Genomic DNA, 17,021 nt, shown 5'->3' on the forward strand with positions numbered 1-17,021 from the left:
AAAGGTCGACGGAGAAACGTCGGTCGTAGAATAAATCAACCCCCGACGAGTTAATTCGTCGCCTCCCGTATTCGTCCCGTCGCGCTTTATTAGCTTTTTCCTGTTTGCCTCGCGTCCCGGGCGTTCTATTTTTTTCTATTCGCTCCACGCGTCGACGACGGAACGAAAAAAAGGTTCTAAATTTTCGCGCAACTTCCGTTTGCAAAATAGCGACGCGCGTTCAAGAGTGTTTATCAAATTTCGGTTTGTTCATTTCAGAGAGAGAGAGAGAGAGAGCGCGGGTTTACACAGCGATTCGAGTATCGCGGAACCGAGCGAAGCCGCGAACCCCGCGGCCCGAGATCGCTCGATCGCGATCTGTTTTGCTCCGGCCCGACCGGAATTGATCGATGGACGGCCCCGCGTGCGCAGATCGCGCGCGCTTTTCATAATAAATCAACATTTTTAGCGTGCCCGGTTCGTTCCGCGGCTCTCACAACAACCGAGCCACTCGTGGCGTTTCCGTGGGCGGCATTCTCTCTCTCTCTCTCTCCATTTTCTCTCTTTTTTAGAGAAGGTCCGGCGAAAACAAACCTACGTGCAGAGAAAAAGGATGAATAATAATATGAAAATGTTTTACGGTCGGCCCGATGGAAAACTCGTGCTTGCGTGGTCGACAGAGAATTTATTTCCGCCGAACGATGCTCGTCGATCACTGTATTCCTCGAGCGATCGTATATTTGACGTAATAATCCTCTGTGCATCGGAACGATAAGTTATACCGTCGGATATTGCACCGCTTGTTTGACGATGATAAGGAGAATAATGAGCTGGTCGAACGCATCGTTCGGTTCGGCTCAGCGAATCTATAATGTGAGAACGAAGCCATCGCACGGTTCACATTGGCAAAAGTCACGAAAACGAATCGATCGATTAACAGACGAAGAAAGCGAAATTGTGCGATCAGTAGAAACAGTCTGATATGGTCAGACATTCGACCGAATGCTTTTTACAGAGAGTTTCGAATATTATAATTCTTCGCTCGTGAATCGTATCAAACTTATCGCGTTTCCCTTTAATTTACGAAAGGGTGGAGCAAATTTTTCACAATACAGAAATGCATAAATGATAAAAGCTTGCGGAAATGATAAAACACGAGGATGGTCGGAAGAGCAATTTTTCGCTCTTCGGCGTTCGATCTCCGCAAACAAGCCCCGTTGCCGCTGGAGTATCTACTTATGACAGTTCAGGGTTGATAGCAGGATTAATGGTCGCCCGTCGCGGAGGGGTTTAAAGTGCCTGCGGAATTCGTGGCGGAGAGACGAGATTACTTTGACCCGGGGACCGGCGATAATCCACCGGCTGACGTGCGGACAATGTGTTTCGTCGTGGAGCGAATCCGCGATAATTAACAGGCGTGTGCCGATGAACACCGCCGAGATACCCGACGTTTCAGCGTCGCAAGACATACTGGAATAAACGTCGGAAAACCCTGGTCAGAGCGAATCGATTCGCCAACGAGTTGAAATTAATAATAGCAGTCGCCGGAACGGCGGCTTTCAGACAGTGTTGCTCGTAATCCGTGGTTTTCGTTCGGCGCAACTCGCGTCGCACTCGAACTCGTAAATTCTACCGAACCCGTGCTCCCACGAACCTGTACACGCGCGATAATTTACCGACAATCACGCGGGGGACTAACAAATTAAGCAACATTCTCGGCGAGTAATTGGCTCGGCGAACGAGAGCTCTTCGGGTCCGGCGATCCGTTAAATCGGAACCGAAGATGCTCCATTCCGTACGGGGTTCCCGGTAACAATACCGAATGTGGTAAGAATCCTTGCAGGATGTGGTCTGAACGCGACAGTGACGAGAGCAGCACGAGTTTCGTGGGAACCGCGTCGCGAGGCAACATTTTTACTCCTGCGAATCTCTCCGAGTCGAATCGATAATACCTCTGCGTCTACGACAAGGATTCTATTCAAAATTGAACAGAATATAGTTCGCACAAAATTATGTAGAGTTTAAGTCATCGTTTAAACCCTCCCGCATTCGTTTACGAGATACGAATTTTAAAACAACGCAATTTCCGTAATTTTTATCGATACTCGCAGCGAACGTACCTATAAATTTTTATCGCGACAACTAATTGTCCGATCGGTTCGATTCTTTTTTTATAACGTTCAGAATGATTCAATCTACCGTAGGAATTTTTATAAATGTTTCGTCGACCGATTGAAACACTGTAAAATAATAGAGATCGGTGCGCGACTAAATCCCAGCTGTATCCGATAATCACGTTGCATCCTCGGTCAAACCCTCTCAAACGGTGTGACGTCCGCGGTAAAAAAAATCGATCCGAAGCACGAGAGAGAGAGAGAGAGAGGGCGGCCTGTTTCAACGACGAAGAAATTAACAAATGATTCGCCTCGTTTGCGTAGGTGTTGGGAGGACTAGGACGCAGAATGTCGAGCGGCGACAAGGCTTCACCAGGCCTGACCATCGATCGCGCCGCCTTTCTGATTCTCCGCGTGAAGAAGGCTCTGAAGAAGAAGAAGCAGCAGTGGAAAGAGAAAAGGTGAGTGGTGCTTCTCCTCCGTCCTGCGGTTTCCTCTTTTTTTGCGACCATCTGTTAACGACAAATGGGATAGAAAACAATAGCCCCGGCGGGTTGGCCGAGTGCGCCGGGCAAGAAACCGCCGATTATATCTGAAGGATTTTTCAGAGATGTTTCCCGCGAGCGGAGGAAAACCAGCGAGCGAAAAGACGGAGCACCGAGAAAGATCGATACCCCATGTCCCTTATTTAATTACTCTTATTTAATTGCTCTTATTTAATTGCGCGAATTTCTCCCCCACTGTCAGCTCTATTCTTTCCCGCGGCACAGAAAAATCGCGTCGACGCCTGCGAATATTTCCTCCCTTCTCCTGCTTCGCTCATTTTTATTATCCGCCTCTCGAATCTTTTGCAATAGTTTGCGCAATATTTCTTCGCGATATCTTCTATGTAATTGTTAAATTTTCTTTCTGGCGCTCGAGTTCGCGGTTTCAACACGAATGCATAAAACCGGCGCAGTCTCTCTTGAACTCTCTGCGGAGCACTTGGGGTTGCAAAAGAAGTATCGATAGTTATTTGTACGCCGGGTTTTCCTGCACGGTCGGATCGAGAAAATTGATTGGGAAGTTGGGAGATCCGGGCGGCAGGTACCCGATACGTGGGAAACGATGTTAACAAGAAACAATGTTGCTATTTCTATCTCTGGTTCTCTCTCCCGCGAGGACCGGAACGAGCCCGCGGAGCAGCAAGAAACTCCGCCGAGTTTGCGTCTAGTTAAGTAAAGGCGCCGAGATGTTTTCACGCCGCGCGGAATCTTTTCCAAAGAAAGTTCGGCCGACAGAAATGGGTAGCGATATCGCGATTCGCTAAGTTTCGCGCTGGTTGGACGCCGCTACGGAAATTGCGTGCCGATTCATAATGCGACTCCGCTTTTTCTTGTCGAGCCCAGAAACGCCCCGCTATACGTCGTATCGTTGAAACTCTTTGACAGTTTTCTTCCACTTCGCGTTGCGAAATCGACGCGTATCAACTGCGAATAAATATTTAACCCAGTTTCTATTCCCATTCGAAATTCTATTCTCTCATTTTATTTCGGTTCGCATAAAATTCCCGACGGGACGGACAAATTATTATCCAATTTCTGCATGCATGAGAACTGATAATCCAGCGATTGAATTTTGGGATTATTAATGACATCGCGTTCCACTGTTTAACGTTGATTTTGTTTCGGCGATCGTAAAACGCATTGTTTGGGGAATAAAATTAACAATTTGCAATGCACCGAAGGTAACGCGAGAGGATGCCGCGGAGGCTAGAAAATAATCCTCGATAATGCTCGGAGCCCCTAGTCGAGACGCGGCGGGTTTGTTTGGCCTGTGTTCTCTAGCCAGTTGCAACTATACAACAACCAAACTACGGGGAGCCACATTCAATCGGAAACTCTAACGAGACTGCGAACACTTGCGTCGAATCGGCGAATTTTCCCGAATCCCACGGTAACTCTAGCTTTATCTTCACGGTGAATAGGTCCGCGCTGTATCCAGAAATGGGTGGATGGAACCTTGGAAAGTGCTGTGCTCTGGCCGCCGTTCACGCTACGAAACGGCTCGACGTGAATCGAATTTAATTCGATGCGAAGCGCGACATGTGAGAAGCAGATTTATTCGAAGCGCACTGGAATGTTGCGTGGGCAACGCGGCACGTCGAAGTTGCTTTATTCGGCTTTCCAATTATTTTTCGTCCGGACTGTTTCCAAACGCCGGTTTTGTAACTCGAAATTAAAACAAAGCATTCCTCCGGGGGCATCGATCATTGTCTATCGATTTCTCGACACGGTCCCGAATTTTCTCACGAAATACGAATCATCTTATTATAAAATACGATCCTCCAGCTTCAATGTAAGCCCTCAGACGTTGGAAAATTCCTTCGGGAATATATTCCAGTAGCGATTTGAAATTCACCTTAAAATTCCATTAATTCTTTCTCAGATATCGACCGATATTTATCGACTTCTCGATGCGACTCCGAATTTTCCATGAAAGGCGAATTATTCTGTCTTCAAGCGCAATCTTCGAGCTTGAATTTAAGCCCTTAGAAGTTCGAAATTTCCGCCGGAGAACAGACAAAAACATTGGCAAAAGATTACCACTTTGTAGTTTGTAGAACTAATTTTAATTTTACCCAGGGACCTCGGAGGGTCTTAATCAACTATTCCTTGATTAAATTCGCGCTTGGACTTTTCCGCAATTTGTAGCTAGTGTTCCAGAATCGAGCAAATAGCTCTCACTTTTTTTTTCTCCCGGAGCTTCCGGGACTTCGTAGCCTGATTAAATAAAGATGATTTATCCGCCGCAAAGAATCACGGTTTCGTACAAGCTCGGGAATTTCCAACGGCGACGGCGCCGGGATCGGAGATATATTTTCTAATTTCTCTATGCGAAGAGTTATCGAACGGGTTACAGGGAGCTTTAAGTAGCTTCCTCTCGGTCAAATAGACACGATTTATCCCGCGCGCGGACCGGCTATTATATTCAAGTTTCGGATCAACGGGGCCGAGATCGCGACGACCGGGATTTTTCTCGCATGATTCGACGAACCTGCCCCGGACCAGTCGAACAAGCGCCGCGATTTCCGTTCGCGTCGCGATTAATAATTCCCCGGGACCGTTTCCGGCTTGAATATTCATGAAAACTGCTCGTACACGGACGGACGGGTGACGACTTTAACAATCGTTTCACGCGTCTCCGCAAATTCGATGGCCGTTCGACCGGAACCGCCGCGCTCAATTAAACGAACGTTCTCGTATCGAATGAGACTTCGTCGAACCGGCAGAATTTCATTAATTGATCGTGCAAGGATAGACGCGAACGGGGGGAAACACAGATTTCCGGCATCGTTCGACGACGCGTCGGAGGTAACAATACAATACAGCTGTGCCGCGTCGAAAAATATGATAAATCAATAAACCGGGAGCGACTCTTTTCTTCGCTAGCAGAAAAATATTCTGCGATATCCAATGCTCGAGCAATTCTTCTCACGATGCGACCTAATTTCTTTCCACGCTTTTCTTTACTATCGCGACTACCCTCCGCCAAATCCGTCGACGATAATTCAGCTTTCTTCGCGATATTTTTTCTACCGAATGAAAATCCTCGGCTGTCCATCACTTCCAGAAATGAAAAAGGTTAAACGCGACGACGGGGCGATTAAGTCGTAGAAAAGTGTACCAAGGCGACAGAGAAATTAGCTGGGAGAATTTATTTTTATTTATCATTATTTCCGAGTGCATACGGCCCCGTAAAAAGTCTCGAAATTTACACGATTTTGTACAAAAGCCGACGGTAAAATCCACCGAGAATATCAAGAGGATAATTCGATCGTTTTTAAATCTGTTTAAAATATTAATGGAATTCTTTCTGTGGCTCGTGCGGGGGAGGGAGAAATCGGTAGTTCCGAATTTATCCAGGTTGATATCCGTGTAATCCGGTCGTTTGTATGAAAACCAGGGTCCCGCACGGACGGCCGTTACGGCCGTAAGAGTCGCAAAATGGAAATCGACAGGGCCGTAGTGGTACGGGTTTCCGGTGGCTGCAATCCACGGAACGATATTGCGATTTCGTTTTCCTCCGCGGCGCTCGCGGCAATTCTGACCCCCCGATGCTCCGATCAGAAAATGGATTATAAGTTCGGCTCGTTTAACGCGAGCGCAGTTGCCAGCCCTTTTCAAACCAGAGATAAACGTCCGACGACGTCGGAAAAATCGATAGGACGTTCGACGCGGCTTCCTGTTTCGCGAGAGATTCACTCAGCCTTCGGTCCAATTACGCGAATCGTCCTCTCTTCCCCCCCCCCCCCCCCCGCCGGTTCACCTTATTTCCGTGTTAGGCGAACGAAAATCTGACCGTATCACTGACCTTTCTCTTCTCTCCCTCGTATTTAATTGTTTTTTTCCACGAAAATTTCCGGGAATCGGCTGCAGATTTTTCTCGTGTTTAATAAAGAAAACTGTCGGAAACGGCGAGCAAAGGGAGGACGATGATTCCGAGTGGCAGCGAACAGCTGATATCGAGCTATCCGTAGTTATTCACGGACGCAAGTTTAGTTGCGCGACGTGGGAAAAAGTAATTAAGAGAGAAAACCGAGGGAAGCCGAGCGTCGAGTCACAAGGAGGCCTCGCACACGCCTCGCCTCGCCCGGTAAATGCAGAAATGCGGAGCTTTTCCGCAGCCGTGCGTGTAATCCGCTGACTTCTCTCTCTCTCTCTCTCAAGAGAGGAGAGCCCGGCGCTACTTCTTTTAAAATTCCGCGCCACCTCCGACCGTATATACGTTCTCTCCGTCACTTAGCGATCCACCGATAACCTCTCCTCATTTAGAACTGTCGGGCATTCGTGCTTTGATACCGCGCGTCTTGTCCACTAATTTTCCTGAAAGGCTCGACAAGATTTCAGGAGAAGGTCGAAAATTCAAGAAGAAATTTCTAAAGAAAATAATTCGGCGAAATTATTTCGTTCGTTCGATAATCATGGAAATAATTTCGTTTGCTTCAAGCGACGACGATTTCTGCTGGCAAAATCAAGAAAATAATTGAATGAAACAGGCAATTAATATTTCCACTTTGATCACGGAATTACCACTCGCCGAAATATCAGTTTGCCCTCGCGCAGATTGGAAACGGAAGAAACAGTTTCGTGTTACCCGATGAAAATGATCGTAATTACAGCGGACCGCGTAATTCGACGGTGGGTTCGCCGGGGGGGAACGGAGACGGCGTGAAAATCGCCGAGCGATCGGCCTGGCGGGCCATTAATTGCGTTCATTTGTCGGTCGTTCGGCGACCGAGACGTAGAACGCGCCGCCCCGCCGATCCCGGCGATTACTTTAATCGAACGATAGGGGTAAATGTAATTGAAACGGATCCGTGAATGAAAATCAATCGGCTCGAATTGTGGACCGCGTTAAATGGGAACGTGGGTGTGATCGGAGGGGTTCTCGTGTAAAGCTGCGACGGGATCCCGTGAATATTAGGTGCGGACTTGGTTGATTCCGCTCGGCGTTTCATTAATTCAACAAAAGCGAGTCGCGACCGTCTTTCCGTCACGCACGTCGAAGACGTATTAATACGACACGTATTCCGGCTCGCAATTCCGGTCTACGATATTCTACCGCGGAATAATTTCATAAAATTGTTGCTGAAAGTGGCGCAATATTCTCGCAGAAAATTCCAAGAAATTCTGCAAGGAAAATAATTATGCGAACGCGGTTCGGAATGGATAATTGTCTGCTTTTTGCGCTCTGTAATGAAAGAAAAATTTCTCGGCGAAAGCAAAATTTCTCCGGCGATGTTTTGGCATGGAAAATTGTACGAACTTTGCTTGCTCGCGATGGAAGAATTCGCGTAAAAAGGATCGAGCAAAGAGCAAAATGTTCAAGTAGGCTTTTAGGGGTTACGTCTGACCACACAGGGGATATTCTACTGCGCAATGGTCGCACGTAACGCGGTTGCAATTTGTTCGGGTTCTTATACGTTTCCACCCACGGTGGAGAGATAGTTACACCACAGATAGAATCAACTGGAACATTCTATGATCCGTTCTATCGATTCCTTTCGTTGTACTTGAGCGGCGCACACGTCGAGCACTGTTACAATTGTTTTCTTTCTGGGTTAAACGCGTTCAATGTTAGAGAGGAATTGCGCCAAGTTGAGTGACTTTTCAGACACGGGGACGACTTCGCGTGCAATCGATTCCGTCATTCGTATAGGTCGTTGTCATTCTTTACACGCTTGTCACTCGACCGCGGATTTTATGCGTTTGTTGCAGAAATTTTCGTTTGCATTCAGCCATAATTACCTTTACACTTATTGAATCAAACATTAATTTCTTCTGTTTTATTTTATTGATAATAAGGATTGAAATTTCCAGATCACTCTATAATTGAGCGATCCAAGCATCCCCATTTTCTGTCAGTCCTGCCAGAATGGCAGGCCGCGAAGGGAATTCCTCGAGGTTTGCTTTCTCCTCTTACAATAAACCGGGCGAGGATAAAGAGCGTGATTAATGATCTTCCTCGGGCCGGCGCCCGCGTCTTCGACATTTTCCTCGGCGTCGCCTCGAATTTATTTTTTCCGCTGTTCCCAGCCGGTTATTTCCAATCTCCTGTCAGAAGCGTCCGACGGGATTGTCCAGGTCCCGTTACCCGCAGATTATTTCCCCCCTTATTACCCCCCCCCCCTTTCCGCCCGAAGGCACCCTATATTTCAAAGATTTCTGTCCGCGGTCGAGTACGTTTGCATGCTCCCTCGAAGGAAAGGGCGAGAGGATCTTAGCGGCGTGGGATGATACGGAAGGAAGAAGGTCCTCGAGTACTTACGAGCTCGTAAATTTCGTCCGGTGGCTTCGCGAGCGTCCTGCGGTATCCTTCGGATGATCGTAATCGAGGAGCCTAGTCGACGGATCCCCGCCTGAACGAACTGAAAACATTTTCGCTTCGGCTTCCTAATTGGCCTCGCACCCCAAACGCGACAATCTCCGCAGAATATTCCCCCCCCCCCTCCCCCCCCAGAATATTTCTCCCCCAGAATCAGCGATTCGACCATTTGATAAATGGATCCTTGAGCGGTGATATAGTCGAGCTTGTTAACAGAATGTTTAACGATTATTCGACCGCGGTGCTTACGCATTTATGACAGAGAAATAGGTTAGTGGAATTTGAAACAATTCGACGGTTCCTCTGCATTACTAATAACTCGTTAAAACTGTTAACTACTCCCTAAAATATTGAACAACTCGCCAACGCGATTAATAACTCGTTAAAATGATTAACAACTCGCTGAAATGATTAACAACTCGCTGAAATTATTACGCGAAGAAGTACGATTTATAGCGTATCGAGACGAAGCTTAAGCGCAGCTTTGAACTTGAGACGATCTCTTACACGCAATTAAAATCGCTTTAGCGAATTTTTGTTCGGTACTCTGGATAATGGATCGGGGACCTCTAGGCAGATTTTAACGTTGCAATTGTGACAACTAAAACGCCGAGTGTATAATAGAACTGGGTTACGGAAAAATTAACGAGCGCGGTGCTCAAAAGACTGGGAAGTGGCGTAGCCGCGCCGTTGAAATTGTTCGCGACGCCCACGAGCTTTTAATTAAGAATTTCGATTGTCGAAATTTCCATCTAACTCGAGAGACCCTCCTCCCTTCTCTCTCTCCCCCCCTCTCTCTCTCTCTCTCTTCCGGAAACTCGCCGGCCTGAAATTCAAGTTAGCTAAAATGAATTACTGCGATGACCGGATGAAGTTCGCCAGGTTCGATTACATATGGCCCCGTCCCGCGTAATTATGTGGGGGGATGGGATGGGTGGTCGAGAAGTTTCAGCAAGTTCGCTGCGCCTGGCTCCCGGCACTGTATGCAAATTGGCCGACTGTTTGCCGAAGAAATAATCAATCAGGCGACGGTTTTCGCCGGTTACGCACCGCGAGTCCGGCGAGTCGCTTCGCTGGGGCGCTGAATTTTGCGGCTGCTGGGAAGAACGCCGCGAGTCTATAAGCTATAGGTCAACTGTATACACTAAAAGTAATTTATAAATTGTACAATTAGTCGTTAGAGTCACAGAATTGTTTACGCCACTTCTGTCGAGTTTGAGCCCTTCCTGTCAGTTCAATTTACGACATTCTCTCCTACGTCCTTTCTGCAGAACGCGATTTATGAAACGAGAACGATTCATACCCGAAGATAACTCAGTGGCGAATGAGCTGGCAAATCGCCAAACGTCCGCGCAATAAAAACAAGTATTTTCTAGGACGAAAATCGTGCAATTAAAACGAGTCTCCCTACGAGTGCTCTCAATTATTTCTGGCGTCGCGTGAAAACTATCCGCCGTCATAGATTGGAAATCCGAGAGTAAAATATCCGAGATTAAAATGTTCCTCGGAAAGCATGTTTGCGTTCTAGTTTGAGAGGCGCCCTTGCTCGAATTATCATCGCGGGGCTCGCTAATTAAATTCAGCCGATCATCGGTTCAATCTCCCGATCGGCGACAAAGGATCTCGATCGGCGGCGAAACGGCGTCGGTGCGGCGACGGCTGAAAAATTCCCGTCCGACGGGGACCGTCGTCGCGTCTCTCCGACGATAATGAAACGGTCTGCCCGTTGGCTCGCTTCGGAAAGACGACTTTTCCGCGTGTCGTGGCCGGTCTACGTTTGTTCGAGCCTCGTCCGGGTTCTCCGAGGAAAATTTACATCGTTTCCCGGTAAAACGATTTTCCAGTCGGCGAGCAGCGAGCGACGCGCGACGCCGACGCGACGCCGCGAATAATCAGCGGCGAGCCAATCGTAATTTCGGATGAATATTCATCGTGCCCCGCGTTCGTTTCCCTCTCCCCCCCGATAATAAATTATGTCATCAGCGGAATTATGTGGCGGACAGATAAGGGGTATCGATATACTCGGCCGAATAAATAATTTACTTTGCCGCAGAATTTTCGGGTCGCCGCGTTCTTGTCGGATATACTGTCCGTCGATAAAGCCCGGCCCCGAAAATGCGGCAAGAATTTTCCCCGACAAGGGAAACGCGTTCGGAAATTGTCCACGGGGACGAAATATGTCGGAGCCAACGTTTCTCTTGCTAGGCTTCGTTCTCTCAAGAAAATTGAACAGCGCTCGCCGCGAGTAGAAATATCCGACGTTGGTCGGACATCTGTTCGATGCACCGTTCGAGTGAAATCGAAGCTGTATTTTTTCGCGAACGCGACTAGCTGCAACAGCGTTTCATTTTATATTTCCAAGCTATGTTTTTAACTAATTTAACGGGGAATTTCCGCGAGCATGTCGACCGGTCGTTTTTTATTTTTACCGTTTAATAACGCATCGAAACGTATCTTGAGAATGTTATCACGTTAATCGCGCCTCACGCCCACGCGTCTCTATACTTCGCAGATGCCGCAAACGCGCAAACATCCGCGGTTTAGTAATAATAGCGCTTTAATAACATTTCGAGCATCCACGAATTTCCGGCCGGTTTCATGCAATTAACTGGATGATTAATTAGAGAAATCATCGGAGCAGATAAGGCCGGCCCGCCGGCACAGCTAATTAACCTAATTGGACCCCGGGTTTCGGACGTGAAATTGATGTCGCAAAAATTCGTCGGCGTTTCGGAGACTCCGTCGAGATCTTCGGCGGATTGATCGCTCGGGATTCCGGCGCGGGAATTTGTTCGAGTTTTCTTAATTCGCCCCGGGTCGGTGAACTCGATTCGATCCCGTCCGTTCGCTTCCGACCGATCCTACGGCGATAATGAATCCGTGAAATCTCGTGGAAATCTCGTGGAATCGTCGAACGAAAATTCCGCGAGCGGAATTCACGGGGATCGGTTCGATTCGGCGGAAGAGAATAAAAGAACTCTCTGGCCGCGGGACACGTGTCGTCCGCTCGAGCGAGCCGCATTTTCCAACGATTTGCCGTGCTGCACGGTGAATAATAAATAAATGTTCGCGCCGGGGATCGGGGAACGAGAGGCGACGTAGCGGAACGTTATCGCGCGACGATTCCACGTGGCGGCCTTGTTTTTCGAAGTTAATCGCACGAGCACGTGGCGGGACGGTCTCCTGTCACGGACAAGATGAATTATCATCACGGTGCAACCAAGTCGAATATGTTAATCGTCGTTCTTTCCACCGTCCGTAGCAACCGTCCGCTCTGTTTCCGCTCGAGACGCTCCGCGAATTTTCGAATTGCCGTCGTCCTGAATATATCTTCTCTCGCTGCTTCCTTCGCCGATGTTAGCCGACGACGCAGCCTCGCGACAGCGCGGAAAATCTTCCAGCAATACTTTGCGAAATATTCATCGGACATATTTTTGCTGAAACGAGTCGTATCTCAGAAAATATTAAACCTCGAACGACGGACCTTCTTGATAGCTGGAGAAACTGATAATAATTCATCTATTTATCAATCTTTAAAATATTCTTTTTATAGTGTAATAGTAATTTGGACGACCGCGTTCTCGTTTCGATAGATCCATTGCCGATCGAGAATCGACAAAAATAAGTAGCTCTCGGACTGCTATTAGTACCATCGAGTCCCACTCCCCCCGGCATCCTAATGACCAATCAATTTAATTAAACTCTGTCGGTGCCCCGGAGGCAAGCCCTTAGCGGAAGTTCGAAAGGTCTTGGCGAGACGATTCGCCGTTGCATTAGCTCGTTTCATTAGCCGGCTGCGTTCGCTCGTCGCATCGGCGCAGTCGTGTTGAAAAGCAAACGACTGTCACCGAGTACAGTCATCATCATACTTCAAAGTCCTCGCAACGCGCCCGTGGATTCTACTAATATCTCCGTAGCTACATAATTCTTCGCGTCATTTACAATGCTCGCCATCCTGAATCCTGCTATTCGCATTACTCTCGCGAAGCTACATTCTCGAGCAACAATGTTCAGTGTTCGACTCACTCCTCCCTCTCTCTCTCTCTCTCTCTTCCTCGCTCGCACTCTGTTTCCGTCTCTCCATCTTGCTCCAGGGTAAATCAATCGTGCCGGGTACACAAATGGGTCAATTGCGGCTTAACGCGTGCCGGTGTGGGAGAAACGACTATTCTCCGGCCGGTTAATTTGCCGGCAACAGATTGGGACGGGAAGGTAGCAAGGTGCGTCCTTTAATGAACACCATCTGTTTCGCGGCACTTACTCCGGTGCCGCTTTCCATGCCGGCGCGAGAACTGCGTCGCGTCGTGGTTTCACCTTCTCTACAAGGTGTCCTCCGCGTTTCGCAAAATGTGTACCTAACTCTCGCGCGAATCAAACGATTTACGATTTTCGAATAGATATCTAGCAGCCTAGCTCGAACTCCGCTTTAAAATACCAATCGTTAAAAATTCAATTCGCGGTCGGTCACGGGATATTAATAGTTGAAAGTTCAACCAGAAATCGTTCTCAAGATATTAATAACTTAAGATTCATTGTGGACCGGGCTTTGAGATATTGACTAATGAGAGCTGGTTTTAAAGTTGGAATAAAACGTTTATTCTGATCTTTAACGAGCGGTCTTGTAATTCTTGCCGCGATTATTATATCGAATACGCAAGCCGTAAATGTATCATTGTGATCTGAATAATCGCAGATTACAAAATTCTTGTTGCAGTCATTTTCGAGAATAATTGAAAATCTTATTCGAGCTCGTGCTTTATTAAATTTTAAAGCTAATTTTGCGAAAAATACGAATTAAGAATCCACGTAAACGAAGACGGTTGTTGAACTAAAAATCGAATTCAGAAATAGAAATTTAAAGGACGTCCGTACAGTGAAATATCGAATGCTGGAAACGTCGTCGGGTACACCCGGTGTACGTCGACGTCTTGTCACGCGTGTGCGCGACCCGTTCAGTTTTGTCAGCCGTCGACGGCCACGTAAACCGTGGAACAGTGTCACGGCAGGATGAATCCGGGGAACGGACGCGTCGTTAAACCCGCCTCCCGTTAGCCAAGGACTCGCGCGTTATTTAGCACGTAACCCTTTTCCAACAAACACCGGGATCAAGATTGTAAACGCCGGGGCTTGCCCATTAACACTTCGCTTACCAGGATCCCATTAACACTTCGACACTGTTTAACCGTTATCCGCTCGCGGGAACGACACCACCCACCAGACACGTGCGCCGTTCGAGGCTCGTTGTATAACTGAACTCTCCTTAGATTTAGGCGACCCTAATTTTCCAGGTAAATTCGTCCGGGGGGTTCGATCCCCACCCTTTGTGTTTCACATTGTTGTCGATTTACGACGCGCCCGCCTTTCCGCCCTTCTGCGGAAATTCAGTTCTCGAGGGGACTTCGTCGAACAAGCACGCAGTAATTGAGCGTTTGAAATCGGGATCCAACCCCCCCCCCCCGAACTTCGTTAATTAATACGATAGTTAAAACTTATTCCGGATATGAGGTCTCTCGTGAAGTGTCTTGTGAAGTTTCGCGAGCGCAGCCGCTCGAACATCGTGCAGCTTTCGATGCAGTCTACCATCGAATGCGAGTTCGTTTAATGTCGAATTAATTCTCGCCGTCTATTTTTGCACGGGTTCGTGCGCAGTTAATGGATGTCTTAAAATAATGAATAGTTCATCTAGAGAGTTGTTTTACATAGAAACAGACGCAATTGGACGAATAACTAATGCTTGCATGAATTTTTATTACCAACGTTGACTTCGTAAGAATATTAATCTATAGTTCAACGATCGATATTTTCCGGAGGGAACGCATTATAGACGATGGAGATCGTCAATCGTTCGTGGATATATTCTCTTTAATTTGCAATTTAATGGAGTCGCGGCACGGCGCGGGTTATTCAACGTCTCGACGACGTTGGAGAGAAGCCGAGGCTCCGCGATTCATCTTGACCCCGGTGCTCGATTTCCCCCCCACGGTATTTTGATACTCCATCAGGCAGGTGCTCGTCGCGTTTTTCTCGTCGGTGTCCCAAACGCGGCTGTGTACATTGCGCGAAGAACGATGGATGAAAAAAAAGAAAAACGAGAAGCGGCGAGAAGATGCTTTGACAGAAAATCGAAATTAACTTTCGCGTTGGTGGGAGCTGCTTTGCCGCCACCTCCCCCCTTTAACAATTCATGGGGCACAGACGCCTACTTATCGGATTATAGCGAGCTGCGCAATTTTCCCTTCGAGAGAGACGTCAAACAGTTTTTGCGCTGTTACAAATTACAGACGCGAGATGCTGCGCGTTATATCGCGATCGTCGTTGTTTCCGGCTTTCGTCGCGCCTGCGCGCCAGGTTGTTCGCTCTTTCGTTCGCCGCGCGGAGAAACGCAGACCCTCGTTTATTATTCCAAGCCTGAAATGTTTATAGTCGCGTGGATTTCTATGCAGCATTAATGCTGATCTGTATTGCACAGATCGGTGCTCCGTCTCTCTTCGTTGGTAACATTGTCCATGCAACGCTAACGCCGCCGTCCACCATCTCTAATAACAACGATAACTAGACTGCCGCTTTTGTGAGTTTACGATAGAAACAATAATGCGAAGTGGCAAGCAACAACGACGGCATTAAAGAAGCAATTTAAAAATATTCTAACATTCTACTCGGTTTACCGAAATCTGCGAAACAGATAAACACATTTTCATTAAATGTTCGTTATTTACAATCGATCCAGGAAATCTGTATTTCGCACGACTATCCGCAGTCTGATAATAAACAAAAGCCGATCGCCGCATCGCGAATGTTTATGCATTCGCTGCGTGCGCAGATTTGCGAGATTACGAGACGGTTATCGGGTCGAATTAAAATGCAACGAACGTAAATTTATCAGCACTTTGCTGATCTCGAAACATGCGGTGTTTAGTGAAACGATAACTGGAGGCAATCGGCGCGGGCCGATTAAGGGTTAAAACGAACGAATCGACAGGAAATTAATCGCGAGCGTGCTCGAAAACGTTCCGAGCCCTTCGACGGACGAAATCGAAGCCGGTGGGAAAACTGGGCACGAGGGGGAGAACTATCAAGGACACGTTTTAAAACCGTAAGAGAAGCCCCGACGCGATTAATCGATTAATGACGGGAGGGGCGAGGTCCGCGGTTATCGGAGAAATTTAAGGTTGCGCGTTATTTATGGACCCTTGCGATAAGATTAATCTTCGTCGGCCAGGTGAACGCGGAAAAAAAAGAGAACGCTCGCGCGCGCGTAGATGAAAAAGAAAAACATATAATACGAGTCATAAAGCCGGTTGATGGAGTAGCAGACGAGGGCGTGTGTGTGTGGGAGTAGTCACGGCGGGCAATGAATAGAGAAGTTCGCGGGTGCACGCTCGGCCATCTTTGTACCAGTGCACTGGCCGACGAAAGTCGCACAATAAAAAATTTCTCTTATTGCCCGTCGCGCATCGTCCTCGTCGACACGCGAGCTTTTTATGCTGGACTACTGCGGACGATAAAGCACATTGTTGTGGGAACAATAAAACTCCTGCGCCTGATGCGGTCATGCGAACTTCCGTTTCCCTCGAATCCTTTCCCCGGAAACGCGGAATTGATTAACAGATTATGTCAAGGTTGCGTCGCCAGTCTTTTGGCGAGCTTTCGCACCGATTTTCGTATCTGTTGTCTCTCGTTCTTTCGACCTGCTTTTTTGGTACTTATTCGTAATTTTGCATCACCGTTGACTTTATGAACATTCCATTGAAGACGTATTAATTCGCATCGATTAAAATTCTTTAAATTCGCGCTCATCCGATTTAGAATATTCCGACGAATCGAAGTTTTATTCGACGGCGTCGAAACGTTCGCTCGACCTGTAGATATATCATCGCGTCGCCTGTTCGACGGGAGGGATTTCGCACCGTGGTCTCGAGGCCGCGTTCCCGGACGAGGGAACAGATCGCCGGGACGCGAGGACATTCTTTAATGTTGCGGAATATTGATGCCAGTCACGGCGAGGAGCGTAAGCAGTCGCGGCGAAAGCAAACACGCCGGTCGATCCAGAGTAATATCCGA

General features: G+C 47.7%; 1 protein-coding gene across 3 annotated transcripts in view; it reads left to right on the top strand.

The window, feature by feature from the left end:
- The window catches only part of Wake (ankyrin repeat and fibronectin type III domain containing protein wide awake), a 161,979-nt gene that overhangs the window by 34,437 nt on the left and 110,521 nt on the right, over positions 1-17,021 (top strand). For all 3 annotated transcript variants that reach the window (XM_078178143.1, XM_078178145.1, XM_078178144.1), the window contains exon 2: positions 2,418-2,554. In XM_078178143.1, coding sequence (XP_078034269.1) covers positions 2,418-2,554 — 137 coding nt within the window. The remainder of the gene's footprint in view (positions 1-2,417; positions 2,555-17,021) is intronic.

Source organism: Augochlora pura, chromosome 4 (assembly GCF_028453695.1).
Source record: "Augochlora pura isolate Apur16 chromosome 4, APUR_v2.2.1, whole genome shotgun sequence".
Taxonomy (NCBI): domain Eukaryota; kingdom Metazoa; phylum Arthropoda; class Insecta; order Hymenoptera; family Halictidae; genus Augochlora; species Augochlora pura.